Raw genomic sequence first — 23,106 nt, forward strand, 5'->3', positions numbered from 1 at the left:
TATTACAGTGTGTCAGCTGCTCCTTCCCAAGTGAGATGGGGGTGTTTTCCCATCATCTGTGTAGTACAGCTGAATTACTTTCTCGTCCCTTCTCTGGCTCTTTTTCCTCTACAGTCCTAATCCATTCCAACTATCCTGTGGCCTCAAATTAGTAAGAAATTTTTCTTAACTTTTTCTATTATAATTATTTCATTTTTTTCTGATGGGGGTAGCGGTGATATCCCAGTGAACACATATGCACCCATAGAAATATCCTCTACATAGTGTCCTATTTCTGTCTGGTAAACAATGAGGAGACACAGTGCTGACTTTTCTGCACCTTAGTTATCCAGTCCATTGACCCTTCAGGCCAAGCCAGAGCCCCTGTACAAGGAAGACTAGGAGAAGGTACTGGGTCAGTTTGCCGGTAGGAGTTGGAAGGTGTGTGCTGAACACCCTGAAAATGGAAGTAGCCATGTAGGACGGGTGTTTTGTGTGCCAGCCAACACCATTCAGAGAAATCTGTTCAGGTTTCAGGGCCATTACTTTTTATCTTTTCTCAAGATCAACCAACATCCTCAAGGGCACTGTTTTTCAAACTACAAGTCTTAACCCATTAATGGTTCATGAAATCAATTTAACAGCTCAAGCCCTGAATATTTCAAAAGTGGAATAGAAGAGAGCAGTGTATGGAGCAAGATCAAACATTGTTTCCAAAATATTGTTTTGGTTAAATACTCTATATACTGTGTATACTAGATCACAATATAAAATGTTATTTCCTATTGTGAATTGCAGTTTAAAAAAAACAACAACACTAAAGAATGAAAACCTTGGAGGCCATTGCTATAGGAGGTGTGGGCCAGCTAGTGATTGTTGAAACATTTGGACTGTGTGGAGACTGACCGCAGATAGGCTCAGAGAGCCACAACTCAGGGAGTCTGCAGATTGTGAGCGCTCTTGATCTCTAGAGTGAGAAGATGGGATAGCTCTTGTTTTGGTTTATAAAATGTTTTCCTTTCATGGTGTGTAAAACGAGGCATCAGTGGGACCAGAAAAAGCATAAAAAAGTTTGATCCACAAACAGCACCCAAAAAGGCCACAGGATATTAACTTGATGCATTTCAGCCTCTCCTACCAAGCATTTTACTAGGAGTGGGGACAGAGGTTCTCCTTTGAATTTGCTTCATCTACTAGTACCTTCTCTCGGATTCATCATACAGGTAGCAAAGGCCCTTAAAAATAAGGAGTTTATACACAGGTTACATTCTTCTGGGGCCAAACTGCTCATTCATTGGAGGGTGCTATAAAAATGCCAATGCAATTTAGCTGAAAATAATTGGATTTCCTCATTTCTGTAGGGTTCAAGTAGGAAATGTAGATAACCTGCATTCCTTATGCAGTATTCAATACAAAATTTATTCATCCTGGTGTTCTTCGGTGCTACCCTGTTATCACTTAGAGCTCCTTTCCATATTCTCAAGGGAACCATTTACCCTCTTGGCCACGCCTTTGAAATGATGCCTTCCTGCTAATGCTAACCTAATCAAGTGGGCGTTAATTCGTTAAATGTTTTATGATTCTTATTATCTACATTTTTTATAATTGGCTGTTAGTGCAGCTATTTGTGCAGACTCCGCCCCCCCCCGCCCACTTTTCTGCCACAATTAGTATAAAGCAGTACTTGTTTCAGGGCTCTCCTGAGAGCAGCTCAGCACACGTACTGAGAAGATGCTGGGTCTTGTGAGAGTGTTACTTGCCCTTGAGTTGGCTCTGCCTCATGGCGACTCTGAATGAGTGATGTCCCCAGCCTCGGCAGCCCTGCTCAGCTCCTGTAGACTCCTGACTATGGCTTCTTTTGTGCAGTCAATCCACCTACTTGTTCTTCCTCTTTTCCTGCTGCCTTCTGTTTTTCCCAGCATCATTGTTTTTTCCAAAGAATACTGCTTTCTCGTGATGTGCCCAAAGTAGGACAGTCCTATTACAAACCTCCTACATGTTTCTTTACTTGAAACAATTTTTACTTTATTGCCTCCTTTGTAAAACAAATTGTTCTATATCATTTTTAAAAGTTTTACTTTAGAATTATAGATTCGTTCTTTTTTAAAAGCATTATGACATTTTCCAAAAAAAATATAATTTTGGTAACCCAAAGAGCTATATGAGAGGTGTAACTTCAAATTTTATCGGTTGCTATGAGTGTGTTTAAATTCTTTTTACTTTATACAAATTAATTTATATTATAGTTGAACATCTGCTATGATAGACTTCTGTCAACCTGCCACTGAACACCATTCATTTAGCATTGCTCTGCTCCCTTAATAATATGTTCCTCCTAAGGGTGTCCTTGCAACAAGAAACCCTGTGTGAGTAGTATAATAAAAATTCTAATAATCATAGCTGTACTTAAAGTAGAACATGTTGAAAAACCCCAACATTTCTTAATATGCTATCATACCACCAGCATCCCATTGGCTACCCCAAGGTTACAAATTTTGGGACTGAAAAACATCCAAATGAAAATGTAGATGACATTGAAATGTTCTCACTGGCAGTAATTTCATATCCACACTCACAAACTATCAGAAATTGTATCTGGGGTTTGTTGCAAGGTCAGATAGATTGATTGTCATAGACTTTTTAAAATAGTCATCTTTGGATGTAAATATGTATATTACATATAAAAATGAATTTTTCAGGGAATGTGCACTTTAAAACTTTCTTATTAATTTTTGTATTAACCAAATAGTGCTTCTTTGGAATGCTTATTCTTTGGTAAAAATATGGTCATTGATGATGATAATTTGTTTATTAAATGGCTATTTCTGTATCTGTAGTATTTCCTCCACTCTTGTGTTCCTTATCCGTTTTATGTGGGCTCCTGGCCCAGTTGCCTGTTACACAGTCTCTTTTGTGTAGTCTGATAAGATAGCTTATAAACACAAATGTTTACAGTGAAGTTCTTCCTTTTAAAATTGATGTCTTCCCCCCCCCCCCCACTTTGGTTGGCTTTGCTCACTAATGACTAATTTTTCTAAACAATAATTATTTCTTGCTATTGGTAGAATTAAATTGCTTGGTCAGGTGATTGCCTGGTTTAATTATGTATATCATTTTTAAATAAATTAAGTCAAATAAAGATTTCGGTTTTTTCAGTCCTCTTCTGTTTTTAGTTAACTGGATCAAACTAGAAACATTACCAATAATCTTTTCCTCGCCTACCTAAACTCTACCCTTTTGGGGGCCTAAATAAGTGTGGACATAATAGATTGCCAAGGTCCTGATTTTTCAGTCAAAGCCAGCGACAGCATCCAGCCCAGCATGATTGTTGCTGATTAAAAGCTTGAAAGCATCAAGACTGTGCCTCTCAACCTCAAAAAACTTCAAATGGCTCATTTCCGCAGTAAGTATTGAATATCTTCTGAAAGAAGGGCTACGAGGGAATTTTCTTCCTGCAGAATTAATATTGACAGAAATAGTTAATTCACCTCTGACATGGAGAGTTCAGCCTTTTCCTTACTTAAAATTCTTCACTTCCTTTGGTTACGACTTATTTGACAGCCCTTCTGCAATTAGAAGTGATCGAAAGCAATCATCTTCTTGCATGCTTTGTCAGCCAAAGGTAAGTTAAAAGTAACAATAACTTGAAGCTAGAAAGTACCTTAAATTTTTTGAATTCCCCTCATTACTGATTCTGTTGAGCCCTTTTCCTGTTAGTTGGGTGATCAGAAGCAGTTCATGATGTTTAGTGCATGGTGCCTACCCCCCTCCCTGTACCCAGCGTTGTCTTGCTTCTTGTTTATGTTTCTAGATATTTTTAAGAGCTACTTTCCCATCTTTGTTCTCTCCTGCAAATTTTCCTGGTTATTTCTGGGCCTTTACTATTCCAGATAAAACTTTTACATCAGTTTCTCAGGTTTCACAAAAACTGTTGCATTTGCATTCATTTCCTGAAGTTTATAAAGCTTAATGTTGCGACAGTAGAATCACTTGCTATCAGCATAATTCCTGTCTCTCCCAACATTGATGCTCTTGCCTTTAATAGCCTAATACTTGGAAGAGCTCCGGCAGAATGAGAACCCGGCTGTCCTAACTGCTTAGTACCATTGTGGGAACACCGACACACTGTTCCATAGCACACCTCTCTAATCTGGGTATCTCTGGTAGACTGATTGGAGATAGTACATGTGATACCCTAAACCCCACTTGATGTGCTTGTGTGTGTGTACACATCTTCAAGTAAAAAGCAGAAATATCTTGGGCCTTTGGTGTGAAGTACTCTTCACTTTCCAGGCGATTCTGCTGCTGCTTTTCTGAGCCAGCTACTCAGGGAATTCCAGCGTTAACATGATGAATGAATACAGGCTTGCCCTGAAAAGCAGCAGAATACGCCACCCCAAAATATGCCTCTTTGGACTAAGGATTTTTTGAGGTGATTATTTTTAAGAAACAGTAAACACAGCTTTGAAAACCTAGTAGATGTTATCCTTTTGTAAGAGAAATTTACATTTATAAGAGAAATCTCATTTATAAAGGTGTCTCCCTCTCTGTACCTGGAGGAAGATGACTGTAAATCAAGAAACTCTTACCAGTGGAGAAGGCTCCAATTTAAATCTGCATAACAACCTCACCCTTGTTTACTATGCTTTTCCCAGTAACCTCCCTTAACTGGCCTCCCCCCCCACCCCCCACCCCCGCCCCCAACATCTTTCTTGTGTCTTCAGTTGAAGAAAGTATTTAAGGAGATGGCTTGGGGCATTTTCAGGGAGTTACTCAATTTTCCCAGGTATCTCTCATGTATAAAAGAGTTATGACTAGTAACACAGGGGTACATTATTAAACTTCTGTTTTTCTCCTGTTAGTCTATCTTTTATTAGGCAGGGATGGGGTCTCAGTTAAGACCTAAAAGGGTAGGGGGGAATCATTTTTCCTCACAGTTTGGCAACTCATGATGGGACCCGCTGAGATGCCACTCTTGCTCTGGAGCCTGCAGATAGGACCCTGGAACACTGGCAGAAGCAGCCCAAGATAAGAATTCTTCAAGTCCGCTCTCCCAAATCTCTCTACTGTCCCAAGGAGAGAGGACGAAAAAATAATCTGCCTGTTCCTTCCCATAATTTAGGTAAGCAGGAAACAATATTTGTATGAACTAGTCCCTTGGGTATAAATTCTGGTAAAGATTGTATTATACTCTTGTTTTCTATTGACCCCTCTCCTCCCAGAGATGTTTTCTGTTATCTTTTGTGTTGTCATAAGGAGGAAAACCATAGGCCAGATGAGGTTTTCGTTCTGTCTTAATCTATGTGTTAAGAGCTTGGCATTTTAACCAGTTCAAGAATACTCTGTGGTCTCCACCAGCCAGAAGATGCCAGTATGGGCTTGTCTCTGGCATCCAACCGAATAGGCTGGGAATCGGACATACAACGTGGTAAGCAGCATCCTCTTGGACCCACAGTGCCAGCTCTCGGGAGTTTACAATGTTTTATGGGGTCCCGGTCCACAATGGGCCTTTTTGTCTCTGGGAGTGAACTTTCTGAATCTTGTGAGGGCCGCATCTTTGCAACCTCTTTAGGGATGCCTCTTGTGTCCATGGTTAAGTCATAAAAAGGTTAATATTGGTTTGAATTGCTATTGAAATTAATATACCAATGAAGATCCTATTTATCAGTGGCTAGGCGATGGATCCTTTAAATTGAAGAAAGTTCTAAAAAACATTTTAGAGAGCTCACTTTCTAAGCATTTGTCTTACTGGTACCTATGGAATGAACAAGTTGAAAAAAAGACATGAAAGGGTATGGCATCCAGATTTAGGGACTTTCATAACAAGATGAAATTACACTTTCAGGAGATCCTACGAGATTTAGAAAAGAGAGAGATATCAGTGGCCATTCACAAGCCCACTCACAGGAGCCTTGATGGACTGCTCAGGGGTGTTCATCCCACCCATGATTATACTGTAGGTATCAGACAAGCCAGGCAGCTCCTAGGGAAACGACCTCACAGAGGAAACAGAGGACTAGAATGTCTCCCAGGCCCTCCTACAAATCATCAGGAAATGGATCAGCTGGAAGGCAATGTTCAGGAACTGGTAGAAACAATAATAGAGGCTTTTCCCCCTAAAGTGAGTTGATCCAAGGTTGAATTTGTGTACACAAAAAGGAGAGCATTTAAAGGCCTTTCTTGAATGCTTTATACAAACTCTATGTAGTCATACTACATTACACCCTGAAATTTCATAACATAGGACTCTTCTATTTCCATCTTAGAATGAAAATCTTCTCCCCACATAAAGAAGCCAATTGAAGATAATGTAGTTGGATGGGCAGGTCAGCCCCAAGATATTTTTCAGGAATTTTTTGAGGAATTGGAAGCAACTGTATTTGTCTTACAAATCTTTACCAATTTTTTGAGGAATTGGAAGCAACTGTATTTGTCTTACAAATCTTTACCAAACCAGAAAGGCAATTCTATAAGCAATACAAATCCCACCTATCCTTACCAATTCCAAAAACTCTCTATCTCAAAATGTTTGTAGACATTGTAAAAGATTGGGTCACTGCTAACAGAATTGTCCTGCCCTTATGAAGAGGAAAAAATTAAAGGGTAATGACGCTAGATATCTAATACATGGAAATACACCTGATTTATGGTGTATTTATGGTTAAAATTTTGTAACAGTAGCAATAAGGTCTCTGTGTTTGTCTGTCTATACATTTATGTATGTCTATATATGTATATTGTCAATGTGTGATATTTTTCTACCTCCAGATGGTATGGCAAAATTAATTTGTAAAAAAGTTCAATTCATTTGGCTTAAAAATGTGCACTTATATGAAACTAGAGGCCCGGTGCACGAATTCGTGCATGGGTAGGGTCCCTCAGCCTGGCTGGCGATCAAGGCCTATCTGGGGGCCAGCCAGCCAGGCCAGGGGGAAAGGGAGGTGGAGCCATGGGAGGTTGTCTGGCCGGCCCCCAATCAGGGCCTACAGGGGGGTCCTGCCAGCTCGGGGGAGGGACCACAGGAGGTTGGCCTGCCAGCCCCCCCTATTGGGGCCCAGGGGGAGGGGCCACAAGAGGTTGGTCTAGTGGGAGGAGAGGGGGGAGGGGCCACAGGAGATTGGCTGTGGGAGCACACTGACCACCAGGGAGCAGCTCCTGCATTCAGCATCTGCCCCCTGGTGGTCAATGTGCGTCATAGCAACTGGTCGACCAGTCAGTTGGTCGTAATGGTCACTTAGGCTTTTATACATATAGACTAGAGGCCTGGTGCATGAAATTTGTGCATGGGGGGGGGGTGTCCCTCAGTCCAGCCTGCACCCTCTCCAATCTGGGACCCCTCAAGGGATGTCCGACTATACAGTAGGATTGGGCCTAAACGGGCAGTCGGACATCCCTCTTACAATCCAGGATTGCTGGCTCCCAACTGCTCGCCTGCCTGCCTTCCTGATTGCCCCTAATTGCTTCTGCCTGCCAGCCTGATCACCCCCTAACCACTACCCTGCCAGCCTGATTGATGCCTAACTGCTCCCCTGCCAGCCTGTTTTCCCCTAACTGCCCTCCCCTGCAGGCCTGGGTCCCCCCCAACTGCCCTTCCCTGCAGGCTTGATCGCCCCCAACTGCCCTCCCTTACAGGCCTGATCACCCCCAACTGCCTTCCCCTGCTGGCCATCTTGTGTCCACATGGGGGCAGCCATCTTTGACCACATGGGGGCAGACATCTTTTGTTGGAGTGACAGTCAATTTGCATATTACTCTTTTATTAGATAGGATAAGTATTTCTAGACTCTCAGAAATATGGAAACTAACCCAAATGGTTTCTAATATAATGATCTGAGGAAATATTCTATAAATTAAGTTGGTTTAAATAAAATGAGCATGTGTTTAAATTTGTCAGAATTGGATATAATGCAGACATACAACTTTTATTGCACCAGGGTTTATTAGTCAAATAGGCAATACATCAAAATTCCTTAGAGAAAACTGGATACTTTCTTTGTGGCTTTGAGATGCAAATTTTCTACCCCCATCTTCTTTAGGACCTGAGATCTAACTCTTTGAAATACAAATTTCCTTTTCATCTGAAAGAAAAAAACTATTTAGAAATTTTCAGGAGTAATCTAAATATGATTTTTAAGACTGCGTGAATTAAATAGATGTAAGTGCAATGAACTTTAAATAATTAGGAAGTTTCAAAACACATGTCTACTTTAAAATAGCTTCCAAATCTTTTTGGTAACTTGAACCCTTAAAATTTTGCTAAGTTAAATGATGGAAATTTATTCAATATGTGGATCACTTTCAAATAAGATAAAGTACTGAAACATGAATTACTGAATATAGTTTCATCTACTCTTGGCTTCTTATTACAAAGAAACTAAACCTTTCTGGGTCTGTGAGTAAACATGTCTTGTGCCACATCGAACAATTATACTACGAAGAAGCACATGCTTCTAGAAATTAGGAAATACTAAGAAATTTGCCAATCTACATAATTTTGTTATGTAGCAGTTCAAAATTGCTAACTTCTTGGTTTTCAATAGAAATTAAGATTCAAAGGTTGGGAATTCTAATTAGTATATGTAATTAAAACTATAGAACTAGTAAGGGCCACATCTCTGTATGCACGGAAAGTAAGATATGTTTTTGGTTAAAAAATGTACTAGGTACAGAGATGAATTTTTGTTAAGGGAAAGAGAGTAATTTTTCCTGAAATATAACCAGCTGTTTCAAAATTGCAAAAAGGAGAATAAAGGACAAAATAATGGATTATAGAAAGTTTGGAAGTGAGAGAGGGAACCTTGTGTTATTAAGGTAGCTAAAGTGGGATTAATTTATTATAAGGGTTTAAAGATAAGCTTTAATATCAATAGTGTACTTAATGTAAAACTGAAACTTTATTTTCTTCCATCTGCTCAGAGGATTGTCTTGTACTGTTGGTCTGCTCCTGATAAAAGATTGTGAAGGGTTTTCTACTTTTAGGTAATTTGCCTAAGAAAGCAAAGATTTTGTGTTTTACTAAAATAATTGTGTGCTTCATGTTATCTTTATCACCCGGTTTTTGATTACTTAAGAAAACCAAGTCTTCTCAGTAGTAAGAGCTAGTTTTGCTCACAACTGTGTAACTTTTTGTATCTACCTTTAAAATCTTTTATTGTCACTTTGGTTAAATAGGTAATTAAGTATCCTATATAATAAAAGCCTAATATGCAAATTGTCCCCTCGACCAGGAGTTTGACATCTCGCTATGATGTGCACTGACCACCGGGGGTGGTGCAGAACATGGCAAGCATCAGCGATGCAGCACTGGCAGTGGGCAGCAGTGGAGGCGCTGCCAGCCCCGATGGGCCCCTATGAGAGCGGGACTGCGGAGGATGGTGGATCAGGTGAGTGGGCAGCGCCAGGCCAAGGCAGGTATGAGCAGGGGGCGGGGTTGGGGGGGGAGGAGAGAGGGTCTGATTGCCCCACAGAAGGCAGCAGGGGGCGGGGCCGCCACCTGGCTCCCAGGTGCTGAGGGAGCCGGGTGGGGGGAGGGGGAGAACTCGGGGCCCAGCCCCGGTTAATCGCCCCGCAGATGGCAACCAGCTGCAGCGGCTGGTAGGCCCTGATTGCCTGATTGGGGCTGGGCCCCAGGCTGGGAAGGGGAATGGGGGTGCATGGCGGTGACCAACCTCCCGTGGTACCCGGGCAGGGGTTTGCAACATCTCACTAGCTACCTGGGGGCGGGGGTGACAGGGACAGAGGTGCAGTGAGAATGCAGGGTGTCCGCCCAGCTCATTCTCACTCCCCCTGCTACCCTCCCCCAGGATGCCAGGGCTCACCCGCAGGGGAAGCCCCCACACTCAGGTGCCGGGCGCCTGCAAAGAGCCTGCCTCGCATCTGCACGGCCTCTTTTGGGTGAGCTGGGCCGCAGCCACTGGGACCAGTTGGGCTCCCTGTGGGTTTGCACCGGAGCCAGTCTGCGAAGCTGGCTGGGAGAGAGTGCGCTGCCCACCTGGCTTCTGTGTGGCACCACTGGGTGGCCCAGAGGCCCACGCTATTCCCTGGCCTGCGGTGTCCGGCCGTGCTCACCACATCTCCGCGTGGGGACTCGGATGCCGTGACTCAGGCGGAGAGGGGTGTGCAGGGGCCCGGGAGCCCAGGTGCTACCCAGGACCCAGAGGTCAGCTGGGGCCTGCCCTTCCATGCCAGACACTCGCACTTCGATCGCCAGCCAGTCCTAGGGACCACACCTGTGCACAGATTTCATGCACCGGGCCTCTAGTTGTTTCATAATGATCTATGACAGTGGTCGGAAAACTGCGGCTCGCGAGCCACATGCGGCTCGGAGGCATGGTTTGCCACTCTGTTGACTGATGAGTTTGCCGACCACTGATCTATGATCCTACTGTCAAGTATCGAAAACTTTTGATATTTTAGGAAAACTGAAAAATCAAATTCTAAATTAAGGTTTTTTTTACATTGAACTAACTTGGAACATATCAAAGGACCCGTAGAACATCTCAAGATTACTCTCTCCTTGAAAAAAAAAAAAGATACTAAACTAACTAGGCTTTTGTTGTATAAAATGGGCAGAATTGGCAAATAAGTAATGCAAAAATATGTTTCCCTACAGATATAACTTAAAATGTTATTAATGTGTTCCAGAAATTGTATGAAGTTCCTGGAAATATGATATGTCCTAGTATAATGTTATCACTTGTAACATTATCATAAAATGTATGTCACAGAAACAACCAAATGTCCTCAGCTCTTTATGACATTTTTAAATCTTTTGCCATCTATAGAAAGTATTGTTTTGCTTTTGCAAAAGTGTTTCTTCTTCAGGGAGATTCATGGAAAGGGCTCGGAATAGTACAGGTTTCTGATAACTTTCAGATCATACCATTGAACTGGGTAAGAATTAACCAAGAAAATTCTAAGGAAAAAGTGGGTTTATAAAACTCCTCACAAAATATCAAGATCAACAAGAATTTATTATCTGGGACTGAATGAAAGAATAAGGATGATTATAATTTTTTATACCTTTTTTAATGTTTTGTTTTTCCACATTTAAGGAAACTTCTTCAAACCATCTGTGACTTACAGCAATTTGGTAAGTACACCTTTGTGAACAAGATGAAACAATTATTTCCCTACCTGATTCCCCCAGAATTTGGAAATTCTGAGTATGAATTCTTGTTTTCATGAGCACATAGTTTTTTGTGTTAAGTTCAACAAGATTCTGTTCTCCTTGTAAAAGGACACAATTGGAAACAGTGGTTTTAGTACAAAGTCTTTGACTAGAACGTCACATTTGAAAATGTGCAAAGAATCATGCATGACCAGGCGGTTTTGAGGAGTTTTAATAGAGCCCCTTGGGAAAGCTTCCTGGCAGCTTGCTTATAGGGCTCCTGTCAGCCTTATCGGGTAAGAAACGATGGTCACTTCCTGGCAGGTGCAGGAACATCAGGATATATTGGGGACCTTGAGAAGAGAGGAAATAACCCAGACATATAGGTTATTGCAGGCGAAATTTGAGGCCAAGACCTTGGCTTGGCTTCCTAGCCTTGAGAGGATTTTAAAAAGTCCTATCTGAGATTCCTTATGAAAAGTTCCAGCAAAGCAGATTTTTAAATGCCTGTATCTGGTCAATCACTATTCTTGCTGCACTTATGTAAATCATCAAGTTTATTGAGACTAGATTTATTTTGCAAACAAATTAAACATGGGGATCATGATTATGGAGAGAAAAAATGATGCTTCAGTAGAAACTATAACGCATCTTGAGATGTCTGATTCTAGTCCTGCTAAGTGAGGTTTTGTTTTCTACCTGTAAACTGGGCTGGATCCTGAATTCTAGTTTCCTCAGGTAATCTGGCTACAACTTTACAAATTAGCATTTCCAATTCCCTCCCCCCATCCAACTCTATTGACTTGGAATCACTAAAAACAAATTTTATGAAATTCCTAGAAATCTGATATGCCAATGACTCCTGTTTGGACACTCTTTGTGCCTGTTGTGTGGGCCACTCAGAAAGTTGACAGAACGCCCAGTAGCATCAGAGACATTCAAACTGCAAAAGATGCTTCATCTAGAAACCTTCTGACTGGCAAGGACTGAGTTTATAATTGCTCCCACAGAAACATGTCTTATTAAATATCTGAGTGCTCCCACCTGCAACACCACCTCCTGAAATGAGACACAGCCATTTAACTGAACTGACCTCTTCTCAAGATTAAGAGACCCGTCCAAGGACACAACCCAGCTGTCCCTCAGCTCAGCCTCTGGACTGTGGGTTTCCTGTGTAAAGTCTTCAGAGGTAAGACTTCAGGGGAGCAGAGCACATCACCCCAGAATATGCCGCTTCGGCATAAGGGTTTATTTTTAAGAAATAGGAGACATAGGAAAAGTTCTGGAATGTAGAAGTAGGGACCCTTTCGTAGAGGAAATTGATATTTACAAGAGAAATCTCCATGTGTAAGGGTGTCTCCCTCTCCATACCTGGAAGAGGACAACTCTACAGTAGATGAAACTCATCGAAGGCACCAACTTAAATCTGTGAATCAACCCTACTCTGTTTACTGTGCTTTTCCTGGTAATGGGCCTTTCCCACCGCCCCGCCCCCCCAACATTAAGGTGATGGCTTGGGCCACTTTCAGGGAGTGACTCAGTTTCCCTGGGTGTCTCCCATGGATACAGGAGGCAGGCATGTATTAATCTTTTCTCCTCCTAATCTCTCTTTTATTACAGGAACAGGTCCCAGCCCAAAATCAAGAAGGTAGGGGCAAAATTACTTTTCTTCTCTCCCAAGGACACGTAGGAAGTTTCTGAGTAGTTAATTGTTAGGTTACGGCATTTTTCTTTTTAGGAGCAGAACCATGAGCTCAAAGAAACACAATGTACAATGCTAATGGCAGAATGGTGTATTCTTAGCCTCCTCAGAAAGGCACGGCCCACGTGGTGCAGAAGCACATCTGTGATGGCCATCAGACCTCTGGCAGGGTTACATTACACTTGTTACTAGTAAATAGTTGGGGCTTTTAGCCATTTCATAAGTTTATAAGGCCTGGTCACATACACATTTCACATAACATATGTGCTATCTGGGGCCCATTTACCTTCTGTCAGCTTTGGCTTCGTGGTGATCCAAATGTGGAAAACCATATTAGATATCAACACAGTCATTAATTTGGCTTAGAAAGTTAGCACAAAAAAATAACCGTTTTAAAAAAAATCTTTGGTGGCATGTTAAAGGCATCATACTTTTCAGCATAAAGAGGAAAACAAAAATGGCCTCAAAATTACAAGCTATAATAAAAAAGCTTAAAACTCAAGTTATGCAAATTAATCCTAGCGGTCTCAAGGCATGATCTCTAAATTAACAAACACACTTAAATTTATTTAAAAAAAAACAACAGTAAATCCTGATGGCTTTTTAAAAAATTCTATAAAACATCAAATTCAGTCACTACACAAAATCTTAACAAGCCAAAAGTCAAGAAAAGAAATATAAAAACAATTTTGGAATCAAGACTTTGAAAAAGTTTTGCTAAATTCAAATGTCTTACAAGCTCCGTGGCCTATCTCTGTCCCTGTGGCCTACGGGGCGGACTTGGTGCGGTACTGCCCAGGGGCTGGGGCAGCGCATGTCAGAAGCTCTGGGAATGAAATCCAGGGGTTGGTGAATCCCGTCTCTGGTTGGCCCGGTGTGGGCAGCAGCATTTACACTAGGTTGAACTCCCTCAGGTTCAGCTGGAGGATGGTGTCCTTGACGGCCGCGAAGACAAAGCGGATGTTCTCCGTGTCCGTGGCACATGTGAAGTGGGAGTAGATGACCTTCTCCTTGTCCGGGTTCTGGTCCTGATAGAGCTTCAGGATAAAGTCTCTGGCGGCTTTGACGTCCTGCTTCGGTCCTGGTTCCGAGCGCAGTTAGAGAGATAAAGAAGAAAGATGCCACTCACCACCAGGTACTCTCCCAAATTAATTCCAGTGTCCTCTTGTCCTTATTTGGGACCTTTCCTTAAGCTATCTTAGTTCTAGGGAATAGTTTTGCTGGGCATTTTTTTAAAAAATTGTATCTCATTACAAACCTGTAAAAGAATATACTTTAAAGTATCTAAGCTGGTACCTAAAACTTGTATTTAAGGCAATGTGTTGAAGGACAGTGTCACAATTTAGGTTTCTGACTTGAACCGCTTTTGAAGAGAGATCACTCTTACTAACTCAGCAGGCAGCAGGGAGCTAGGAGAGGGAAGAGGGAGAATATGGGCACTAACATTGTTAGGCATCCACGTCTGATTTTAAAGCTTGTGGGCACTATACTCTGGCCAAGACAGATAGTACAAGGAAAAAGGAGAGTTCTAAAACACTGCTCCTCTAAATACCAATGTCAGACTTAGTAATATTAGAGACCTCTGGTACCAGAAATCATTAGCAGTAGGTCACGAACTCCCCTGCCTTGGATTGGTCATGTAGACGAGGAACCTTGTGTCTGCAAAGGAGCTGACACACTTTAACCTACTCATAAGAAGTGCCAGGTGCTCTGACCCAACTGGAAGTGCAATCAGTGGTAAGTCAGGCACAGTCTCTGCCCTCAGGAGCTGACTGGGGGGAGAGGGAGGTGTACCTGCTGGGGATGAGGTGAGGGTCGGAGGGCTTGTCTGAGCTGGGTCTTGGAGAACAAACTGGAGTTAGAAAAGGGTTAGCATGTATGGAGGTTGGAACGGTGAGGAAGTCCATTGGAGGCTGACCATCGAGTCCCTGGGAGCCCTTAGAACTCTGGACTAATGTCAGCAAGGTGGACACCTACCTGTGTATTCTGGGAAATAGCTAATTAGATGAGAGTACATGATTTTCTCTTCCAGAAGATCCTTCTTGTTTAAGAACAAAATAACGGATGAGTTCAGAAACCAGGGGTAGGTGATAATGGTTTTAAATAAGGCTTTGCTCTCTTCCATGCGGTTCTAAGGGAGAAAAAGAGGCACTTAGGGTTAACTAGAAAGAAAAGCAGTACTTGGGACACATGTCACTTCACTGATTCTATCCCTCTGCCCCCTCACCCAGCTGGAGTCGGGGTCACTGTCCTCACTGAAGCTGGTGAACACCCCCATCCCCACCCTCTCTAATCACCCCTCAACTCTAGCCACAAATTAACATGTAAGGTATCAGAAAGGCTTTTGTGCAACGTGGAAAAGGAAAGTTCTTGCCCAGGTTTGACAGAAGTTTTGTATGTCATTATTAGGGTTGTTCACAGCGTCAGCCCTGGGGCACCCATTCTATTGGGTGTGGCTTCCAGACTGTATGTCAGAAGTCGGGGGACAATGAGAGGAAGACGAGCTCTTCAGCAGGGCCACCACCCTTCGAGAAGGGGCCCAGCGCACGCCTCCCATGCAGGTGGTACCGGTGTGCTCAGCAAGGGGAGCAGGGTCTCTAACGTATGGGTAAGGATACTTGTTTACAACATTTAAATACTTTCCCAAGCCTGGATAGTAGTAGGACCTGGTGGAAATTATGCAGGACAGTAAAATTTCTGAACATTGGACATTGGCAGGAAAATAGTAACTTTCTGATTTATGGAGAGCAGATTTGTGCTAGATAGAAATACTTGAGAGGGATGTGCCATAAGTCTCTGTTTTCCCATGACTCTCAGAAACATCGGTTCATAATCCTGTTCAATATATGTAGAGGGATTAAGATATGGAATTTATTGCCAGAGGGGAAATCCCTCTTGCTTTTAAAGCTTCTTTAAAATTTATTATGATCTTATCAATAATAACCTCTAAGGAACTACAACGTATGAAAACAATGATGCCTGTACTACACAATGAGAGGTTGCAACTCAAGTCTACAATCAGAAGGGAAGAGTCTAGAGTGGCAACCACTTTGTTTTTCTCCAGATACCTGTGTTTTTAGGAGAGGAGAAAATGTTCAGTTTTTTAGCACATCAGGCTGAAGTTCTTGTCCACCTGACTAATCCTTTGCTTTTCCTGAGACAAATTTGGAGCTAATTTTTCATATTGATAACTCGAGGACTTGCCTTTTAAAAATTTTTTCCACTGAAGAGCTGAGTGGCAGCCAAGGCTTCTTTTCTTGTTTGCACAATGACTCTAACTAATTAGTGGAGGATTAACCCATTTACTAATGTAACTGTGCTCCTTAGAGAAAATTCTGCTCTCAAGAAACACAAGATATTATTTGTTCATGGTTATTACCTAATCCTGGATAGAGTTCTTGACTGATTTACTTTCATGCCCTAGAAGCAAGAGGCATTTTTCGACAGGGTCAAGAGGTAGGGGGGAGGATGAGGGTATCCTGCAGAAACCGCCCCATCCTCACAGAGAAGTGCCTGTGGTGGTCAGTGTCACTGGCCGGGCAGACCCAGGCCGTGCTGTGGACTCTGCGGAGGGCACTGAAAGCCTGGCGGGGTGGGTCAGTCCCAGCTGCCCGAGCTCGCCCCTTCCAGGAGGCCCCCAAACAGCCAGCCCAGCTGGGGCCTAGGGGAGGAAGCCCTGCAGGTGGGGAAGCCTGTTCTCAGGTAAAGTTTACTAGAAGTAGCATTGTTCAACTCTGACTGCACATTAGCATTCCTAGGGGACTTAGAAAAGACACCTCAACTCCAACCCAGCAGTAGGAACCTCTACTATGGGGTCCAAACAATGGTACTTTTTCAAAACTCCCCGAGGGCTTTCAGTGTGCAGCCAGAGCTGAGAGGCTCCATCGCTGCAGTGCATTCGATCAGATGCTACGCTCAGGCCGCACACTCCTTCCACCAGGCTTCTCTGTCAGGTACCCAGGGAGTTCCAGTGGCACCCAAGTGTGAGAGCCAGGCTTCCAGGTCAGTGATCCTCAAACTTATGTGTTTATGGGCATCACCAGGGACCTTACTAAAGTGCAGATTCTGATGTATTTGGTCTACATTTCTAATGAGCATTCAGGAGATGCCCGCACTGCTAGTTCACACACTATACTTTGAGTAGCAAGACAATTTAACATCAGGCTTAGAATCTAATGGCAGAGCCAGCTGGCTTTTTGCAAACTATAAAAATAGGTCTCTGTCTTCCACAGCTCCCCACACTCCCCACCTGGCATACCTCATTGTCACACTCAGCCAGGACCTGGTCGTATTCACTCAGCGCAACCAAGAATATGATGGAGGTGACGCTCTCAAAGCAGTGGATCCACTTCCGCCTTTCGGATCGCTGGCCACCCACGTCCACCATCCTGTCCAACAGAAACACAGGTCTCAAAGCTGGATTCGTGGCTCTGGAGGAGGGCGTGCTCATTCCACCATGAAAATCAGTAGGTCTTGGCTTCCTCCCTGATCTTCAGGAGTGAAAAAAGGTCCTGAGACTGAAAGGTTTGAGCACCACTGCTTTCAACAATGAGGAACCACCAGACGTTTCCCAGCAGAGGAGGACAGAATGTAAGTGACGTTACTGAAAACAGGTGCGGCGCTCCCTCAGGTTCAGAAGCTGCAATTGTCCAGGCGGAAAGCACAGGCCTCCCCGTGGGCATTGCTCTACGCACTGGAGGGCTAGGGCACCAGCCACCAAAGGAGCAGAACGGCACCAGTCTTCCAGGTCCACTCAGCTTTCTTCAGGCCTTTGCTCCTTCCTGTTTCCATGCCTCTAATTTATCCACAAATCCTTTCTCCATTAGGTGGATGCTGCCCCTTCTTTCCTGTAAAGATGTGTAAGTGCCCTCTGTCCCATATGGGAAAGATGGCAGGGCCTCGTAGCCATAGGATCGATCCCAAGCTTGAATGCTACATCCAGGGGTCAGGCGGGCTTCTGCAGCGTAGATGTATTCTCTTTGGCCAACGTAGTGTTTTGAAGAACTTTTGAGTTAACATTTAAAATACTGGCTGTTTCACTTAAAACACTTGTTATCTAATTGGAGGATCTGGTCATAGTGAGCCTGCATTTTGTCCCACAACGGCTGGCATGCACTGTGCAGCAGCCATCCCTTTAGACAGGGCCCCTAGCCCTCCGGAAGTGCATGCTCTTCTATAGACGTTGCAAAGGCCTGCCTGACCCCTGCAATCTTTCCCACTTTGGATTCCCAAATGGGACAGAAGGCACTTACACATCTTTACAGGGAAGAAGGGGCAGCATCCAGGGTGAATAGAAAGGTGGGTTCCTCTCTATTCTAAGATTTGAAACAAACCACAATTCTAAAAACCCTGTGATGGAGAGGGCACATTGCCCTGAAAGATAAGAGCCCTTCGGGGGACTTCAAAACCTGCACAAATTCTTAATGGCATGTATCAGGGAGACATTCTTACCGAAAGATGATGTTTTCCAGGTCAAACGGATACTCGATGATGCCAGTTGTGGGCACTCGAACACGAAGCACATCTTGCTGCGTTGGCACATATGATGGCAAGGCGATCCGGTCAATATCAGTCAGGTAACTGCAATATCAGAGAACAAGGTGCTGAGACTCATTTTACAGAAAGGAGAAGTGTCCATCCCACTCCAAGGAAGTCACCCCAGCTCAGAGCAACCCCCACTTAGATTCCTGGGGCCCATCAATGACTCTGAGAGCCAGCCCTCCTGCAACTGTTTCAGAAGGAATGTCGATCAGGAGCCCACATGAGCCTTCAGGGAAACCTGTGGATCACCCCATCACTTCCTTCTGGGTCTGGTCTAGCTCATCACTGACCGGAGGAAGTGGAGTCTAACTGCCTGCCTTCCAAAGGACCTTCCCCTCCCACACTCGTCCTCAGCCAAGAACATTATAGACTGCAGATGCTGCTCTCCGGCACTTTGCTGAGTGAATTGGGGTTTCTGAGAAAACACAAAGTGTAAACCAGGCCAACAGGAAGTTCACAATAACAATGAGAAAAGGTTTTCCTGTTACACGGGGAAATTAAACATCTAAGATAAATCAAAACTTGTCTTGGATTATTTTTGCCATATATGAAATCCCTGAGCTTAAAGTATATCATTTTTCTGAGGTAAAATAAGAGGGCACTTAAAAAAATTTTTAAGCCTTAAAAAAGGCATTTTTTAGTAAAACAACTAACTCAGGCACTGGTCAGTGACAGAGTTGATTCCGAGCCCAGCAGCCTACTGCAAACTACCCTGTGTCACAATACATGACCCCAAGGCTAATCATCACTGACTTCCATATGTGTGATTTTTTTTTTTTACTTCCACCTGTCTTGTTCCACCAGAAACAAGACAGGTATAAGTAATGTTCCTTGACATCAGAGAGCACTGGTTATACCTGCCGCCCTCACCAAAGTGCCTGGTCCGTGGCAGGCACACCTCACATTTTGTGCAGTGAATACCTGTCCACATAAGCAGACGTGACCAGCAGAGTAGATGACAACCACTGACCTGGACCAAGAAAATGCATAGATGTCTCTAGTCTCCCCAGTTCCATAGGCAGGGCAATTGTCTGCTGCAACTCTGTCCACCAATCTAGTCACTTTCAAAGTTCTTCTCATACTTGCTGCCCCAGATTTCAGGGCTCCATTGAATTTTATGGTGCCTCCAATGGGTCTTTTCCACATGGATCCACATCAAGAGCCTGAATCCCTCCCCGGGGTCTTCCCAGAGCAAGTGATGCTAGACTCTCTCCAGGAAGATGCTGGGACGCTGTGGCCAACCAGGCTGTCGCTGTCACCTACAGTCTGCCCTCCTCTTTGGGACACTGCCTCCCTTCTGCCTCTTTTCTGAATTCCCAACACCTTAGTGGGACTTCTTGTATTTCCTTTCCTGCTTTGCACCTAAATGTTCCTGAGCTCAGATCGGTTGGGCAAACCTGGATTAATGGATTAAACATTCAGCCCAGGACCAACCCCAAAGGTAAGACTCCAGCTTCCTCTCCTGCTCACTGCCTGGTCCAGGTGATGGGAGTGGATCCCCCACCCATGCCAGCTTCGAGAGTGATGACAGCACCTGAAGGGAAGGGGACGTCTCGGGAAAGGACTTCGGGGCCCTCAGAAGATGGAAGATGACATGGGCCGTGGGGCAAAGAACTGAGCTGCAGGAATCGTCTCTTGAAGAAGGACTGTGATTTAGATTGCCCAGTGATTTGTCTGGCTGAGGCACTGTCTCAGGAAATTCTTAAGAAAATGAAATTCTGGTCATCTCCCTGGGATCCTTTGCATGCAGGCCCACCTAATTTTTTTACCCTAAAGATAACATTTAAAATTTGAGCTTTATGGATCAAAAAAAATAATGTGTAGGCCTTTGCAAGTTGTTAATAAACCAAGAGCTCCCAGATTGAGCTTCCTCCCTGGCTCGTGCCCACTAGAGGGCAGCACATGACCAGCCTCTGCTGGGCCTATAGCACTGAGATCCAAACTCTGATTTTTAGATTTTAGGGTAATGGGACCTTGGGTCTACTGATCAGGAAATCCAAAGGCGAAGAGGTGTGGAGAGGAGGAAAGTAGAAGGCAGAAGCAGATGCAGTCCTCATCTAAGTTAGATCATTTCAGCACCCTAAATGAGATCAGTTCCACCAAGGGAACACCACATTTTCTTTCGCCTCATTGAAAAGGACAGAGGCTCAGGACATGGCTGGGACAGGTGGGTATGGGCAAGGAGAGAAATCTGGGATCATAGGGAGACTGAAGGTTTAAGGTGGGAAAAGACTCCCCAGGGGGAGCTTCTGTGAGGTACATGCAGCATGCTTCCCTGAGAGCTCGGGGCAGCCCACCGAGGCTCTGTACTCACTATTTTGCAGAGTCTGAGAGCTGGTACTCCCTCCTCCTGTCGTAACACGCCTGGATTCCTGGGTCCAGCCAGAGCTGCTTGATGGCCTGCACCTGGTCCTCGGAGAGCGCAGAGACCCTGTCTACTTCCACTTCTCTGATTAGCTGGGCATTTTCCTACTCGGGGGAAAGAGAACCTTTTATTAAGCAAAGGAAGCCAACCCATTGGGCACAAGACTTGCCCTGCTTTGTGGATCAGGGGACATCTCCCTAAGTGCTAGGGTGGGGTAGGTGCCCTCGGGGGGGGGGGGGGGCCCTCTTATTGCCATGCTGCTCAGCCGCACAGTGAGGGGAGCTGATGTGGCTGCCTCACTCAGTGGAGGGAACCACACACCCAACACCTTTGGCTTTCAGTCCCAGCAGTACTAGGAGGTCAGTTACACCAGCATCCAACAACCAGTCCCAAATAGAGAAACACTGACCAATTGAGCATCATGGGACTAACAGCTTGACTGCCTCTTTACATGCTACTTATTTGAATATCTGCAAAGCCAATTTAAAAATAGTCATTGTCATCGTCGGTGGTGTACCAAGGGTGGGGTGGTAGAAATAGGTGGAAGCAACAGAGGAGTGTATTCTTTTGAGAACTGAAAAATAATAATGCCAACTTATCATACGTCTACTCTCTTTTTCCTCCTCTTTAAACATTTTTTTAATCAACCTTATTTTTCAGAGCAGTTTTAGGTTTGTAGCAAAACTGGATGGAAAGTAAATAAAGTTCTGATGGAGTCTGCCTTTTTTAAATCCTCACCCAAGGGTATGTTTTTATTGATATTGGGGGAGGAGAAGAGAAGAGAAACATTGATTGGTTGCCTCCTAGACATGCCCCAACCAGGGATCGAACCCAAAACCTAGGTATGTGCCCTGACTGGGAATCAAACCCGCAACCTTTTGGTGTATGGGGTGATGCTCCAACCAACTGAACCACTTCACCAGGGCAAGTCTGCTTTTTATTATCATGTGTCACTGGGAGAAGCACTCAGACAAAAACCCCCACCCCAGGCCACTGACTGCTATACCATTATTATGTATATAATTACCATCATTATTAAAGAGTCATTACTCTAATGCTATTGCCCTATTATTTCAGTAATTCATTATTACTGCAATTATTACTATTACAGAAGTTACCATTTATTGCCCACTTACCATGTGCCAAGGGTTCTACATACATTATCTCATTTAACCAATGGAAAGCTAGCACAAGACCAGAAATCTTTCCATACCTCAGCAAATGAAAATGATAAGGTTGGCCTGCCTTCACATGCCACGTGCTGGTCCCGAAGACTCAGCATCCCATCCTCAGCTGCAGGTTGCAGCCGACCAGAGAATTCTGCCAAGAGAGACAGGAGCTGGCCCCTTCTTCACTCTCCCATCCTGCAGAGTCCCAGCAATTACATCACGCGGAGCTGGCTATTCACTGGCAGCTGTGAGTCAGCAGAACATCTGTTTGGCAGCTGTGACCTCATGGAGTATATATGGTACCCCCGGAAAAGTTGCTCTTATCTTGTATTGCTCATTCTCATTACTAGTCCAACAGGAAGCCAGAGAACAGGGAGATCTAGAGTCACCTGCTCAAGCACAACCGAGGCTGTGATGAAATCAACATGACTGCAACACATCCATCACAGGAGTGGGAAAAACTCTGCGCTCGACTTGGGGATGCTCAGGCAGGCAGGGTCTCCAACAAGGTCGCAGCAGGATGGCGCAGTGGGACGTGCTGGGGATGGGGAATCAGGACCCTGGGTTCTAAGTTGTGCAGTTGGACCTTTATGGACCCCAACAAGTCACATGCCTCAGTGTCCTCGTCTGTAAAAGGAGCCAGTGGTTTTCAGGGGAACCTGATTTATAAAGTAGCACCCAAAGGTAAGTAGAATTAACCTTAGTATTACAGCGGATGCCTAATATTTCTTGTGTGCCAAACAGAACACGTTGATAGCCCTGAAACCACTACTTATGACTCCACCCACTGTCACATTTGGCATCATCTGCCCTGTTCTCAGCCAGAGAGAATGACAAATGGAGAACGTGGGCAGCGTTTATACGGAGCAGAGGGCTATCTTCCACTTCCTCCCTCCACTCTCCACCTCCCTCTTCCCAAAAGGATCGGGTGGTCTCTTCTCACCCTCTAAAGCAGTGGTTCTCAACCTTCCTAATGCCATGACCCTTTAATACAGTTCCTCATGTTGTGGTGACCCCCAACCATAAAATTATTTTCGTTGCTACTTCTTAACTGTAATTTTGCTACTGTTACGAATCGTAATGTAAATATCTGTGTTTTCCGGGGGTCTTAGGCTCTACAGCAGCAGTTCTCAACCTGTTGGTCACGACCCAAAGGTTGAGAACCGCTAGCAGGGTCGCCTAAGACCATCGGAAGACACAGATATTTACATTACGATTCATTAACAGTAGCAAAATTATA

At 44.1% G+C, this 23,106-nt stretch overlaps 1 protein-coding gene and 1 long non-coding RNA gene across 2 annotated transcripts in view; one reads left to right on the forward strand and one right to left on the reverse strand.

Moving 5' to 3' along the window:
• Positions 1 to 4,233: 4,233 nt before the first annotated feature.
• Positions 4,234 to 18,850, forward strand: LOC308249130. Its single transcript, XR_013960676.1, has 8 exons — positions 4,234 to 5,101; positions 9,207 to 9,362; positions 11,034 to 11,071; positions 12,100 to 12,278; positions 13,706 to 13,926; positions 15,201 to 15,399; positions 17,024 to 17,381; positions 18,263 to 18,850. It is a non-coding gene; the product is annotated as an uncharacterized lncRNA (long non-coding RNA).
• Positions 12,265 to 23,106, reverse strand: part of GNA14 (G protein subunit alpha 14) — a 142,148-nt gene continuing 131,306 nt past the window's right edge. Inside the window, exons 3-7 of the mRNA XM_080669923.1 lie at positions 20,647 to 20,801; positions 18,243 to 18,371; positions 17,050 to 17,179; positions 14,769 to 14,922; positions 12,265 to 13,872 (exon numbers count right to left, since the gene is read on the reverse strand). Coding sequence (XP_080526049.1) covers positions 13,682 to 13,872; positions 14,769 to 14,922; positions 17,050 to 17,179; positions 18,243 to 18,371; positions 20,647 to 20,801 — 759 coding nt within the window. The 3' untranslated portion in view covers positions 12,265 to 13,681. The remainder of the gene's footprint in view (positions 13,873 to 14,768; positions 14,923 to 17,049; positions 17,180 to 18,242; positions 18,372 to 20,646; positions 20,802 to 23,106) is intronic.

This window comes from Plecotus auritus (assembly GCF_963455305.1).
Source record: "Plecotus auritus genome assembly, chromosome: 5".
Classification (NCBI taxonomy): domain Eukaryota; kingdom Metazoa; phylum Chordata; class Mammalia; order Chiroptera; family Vespertilionidae; genus Plecotus; species Plecotus auritus.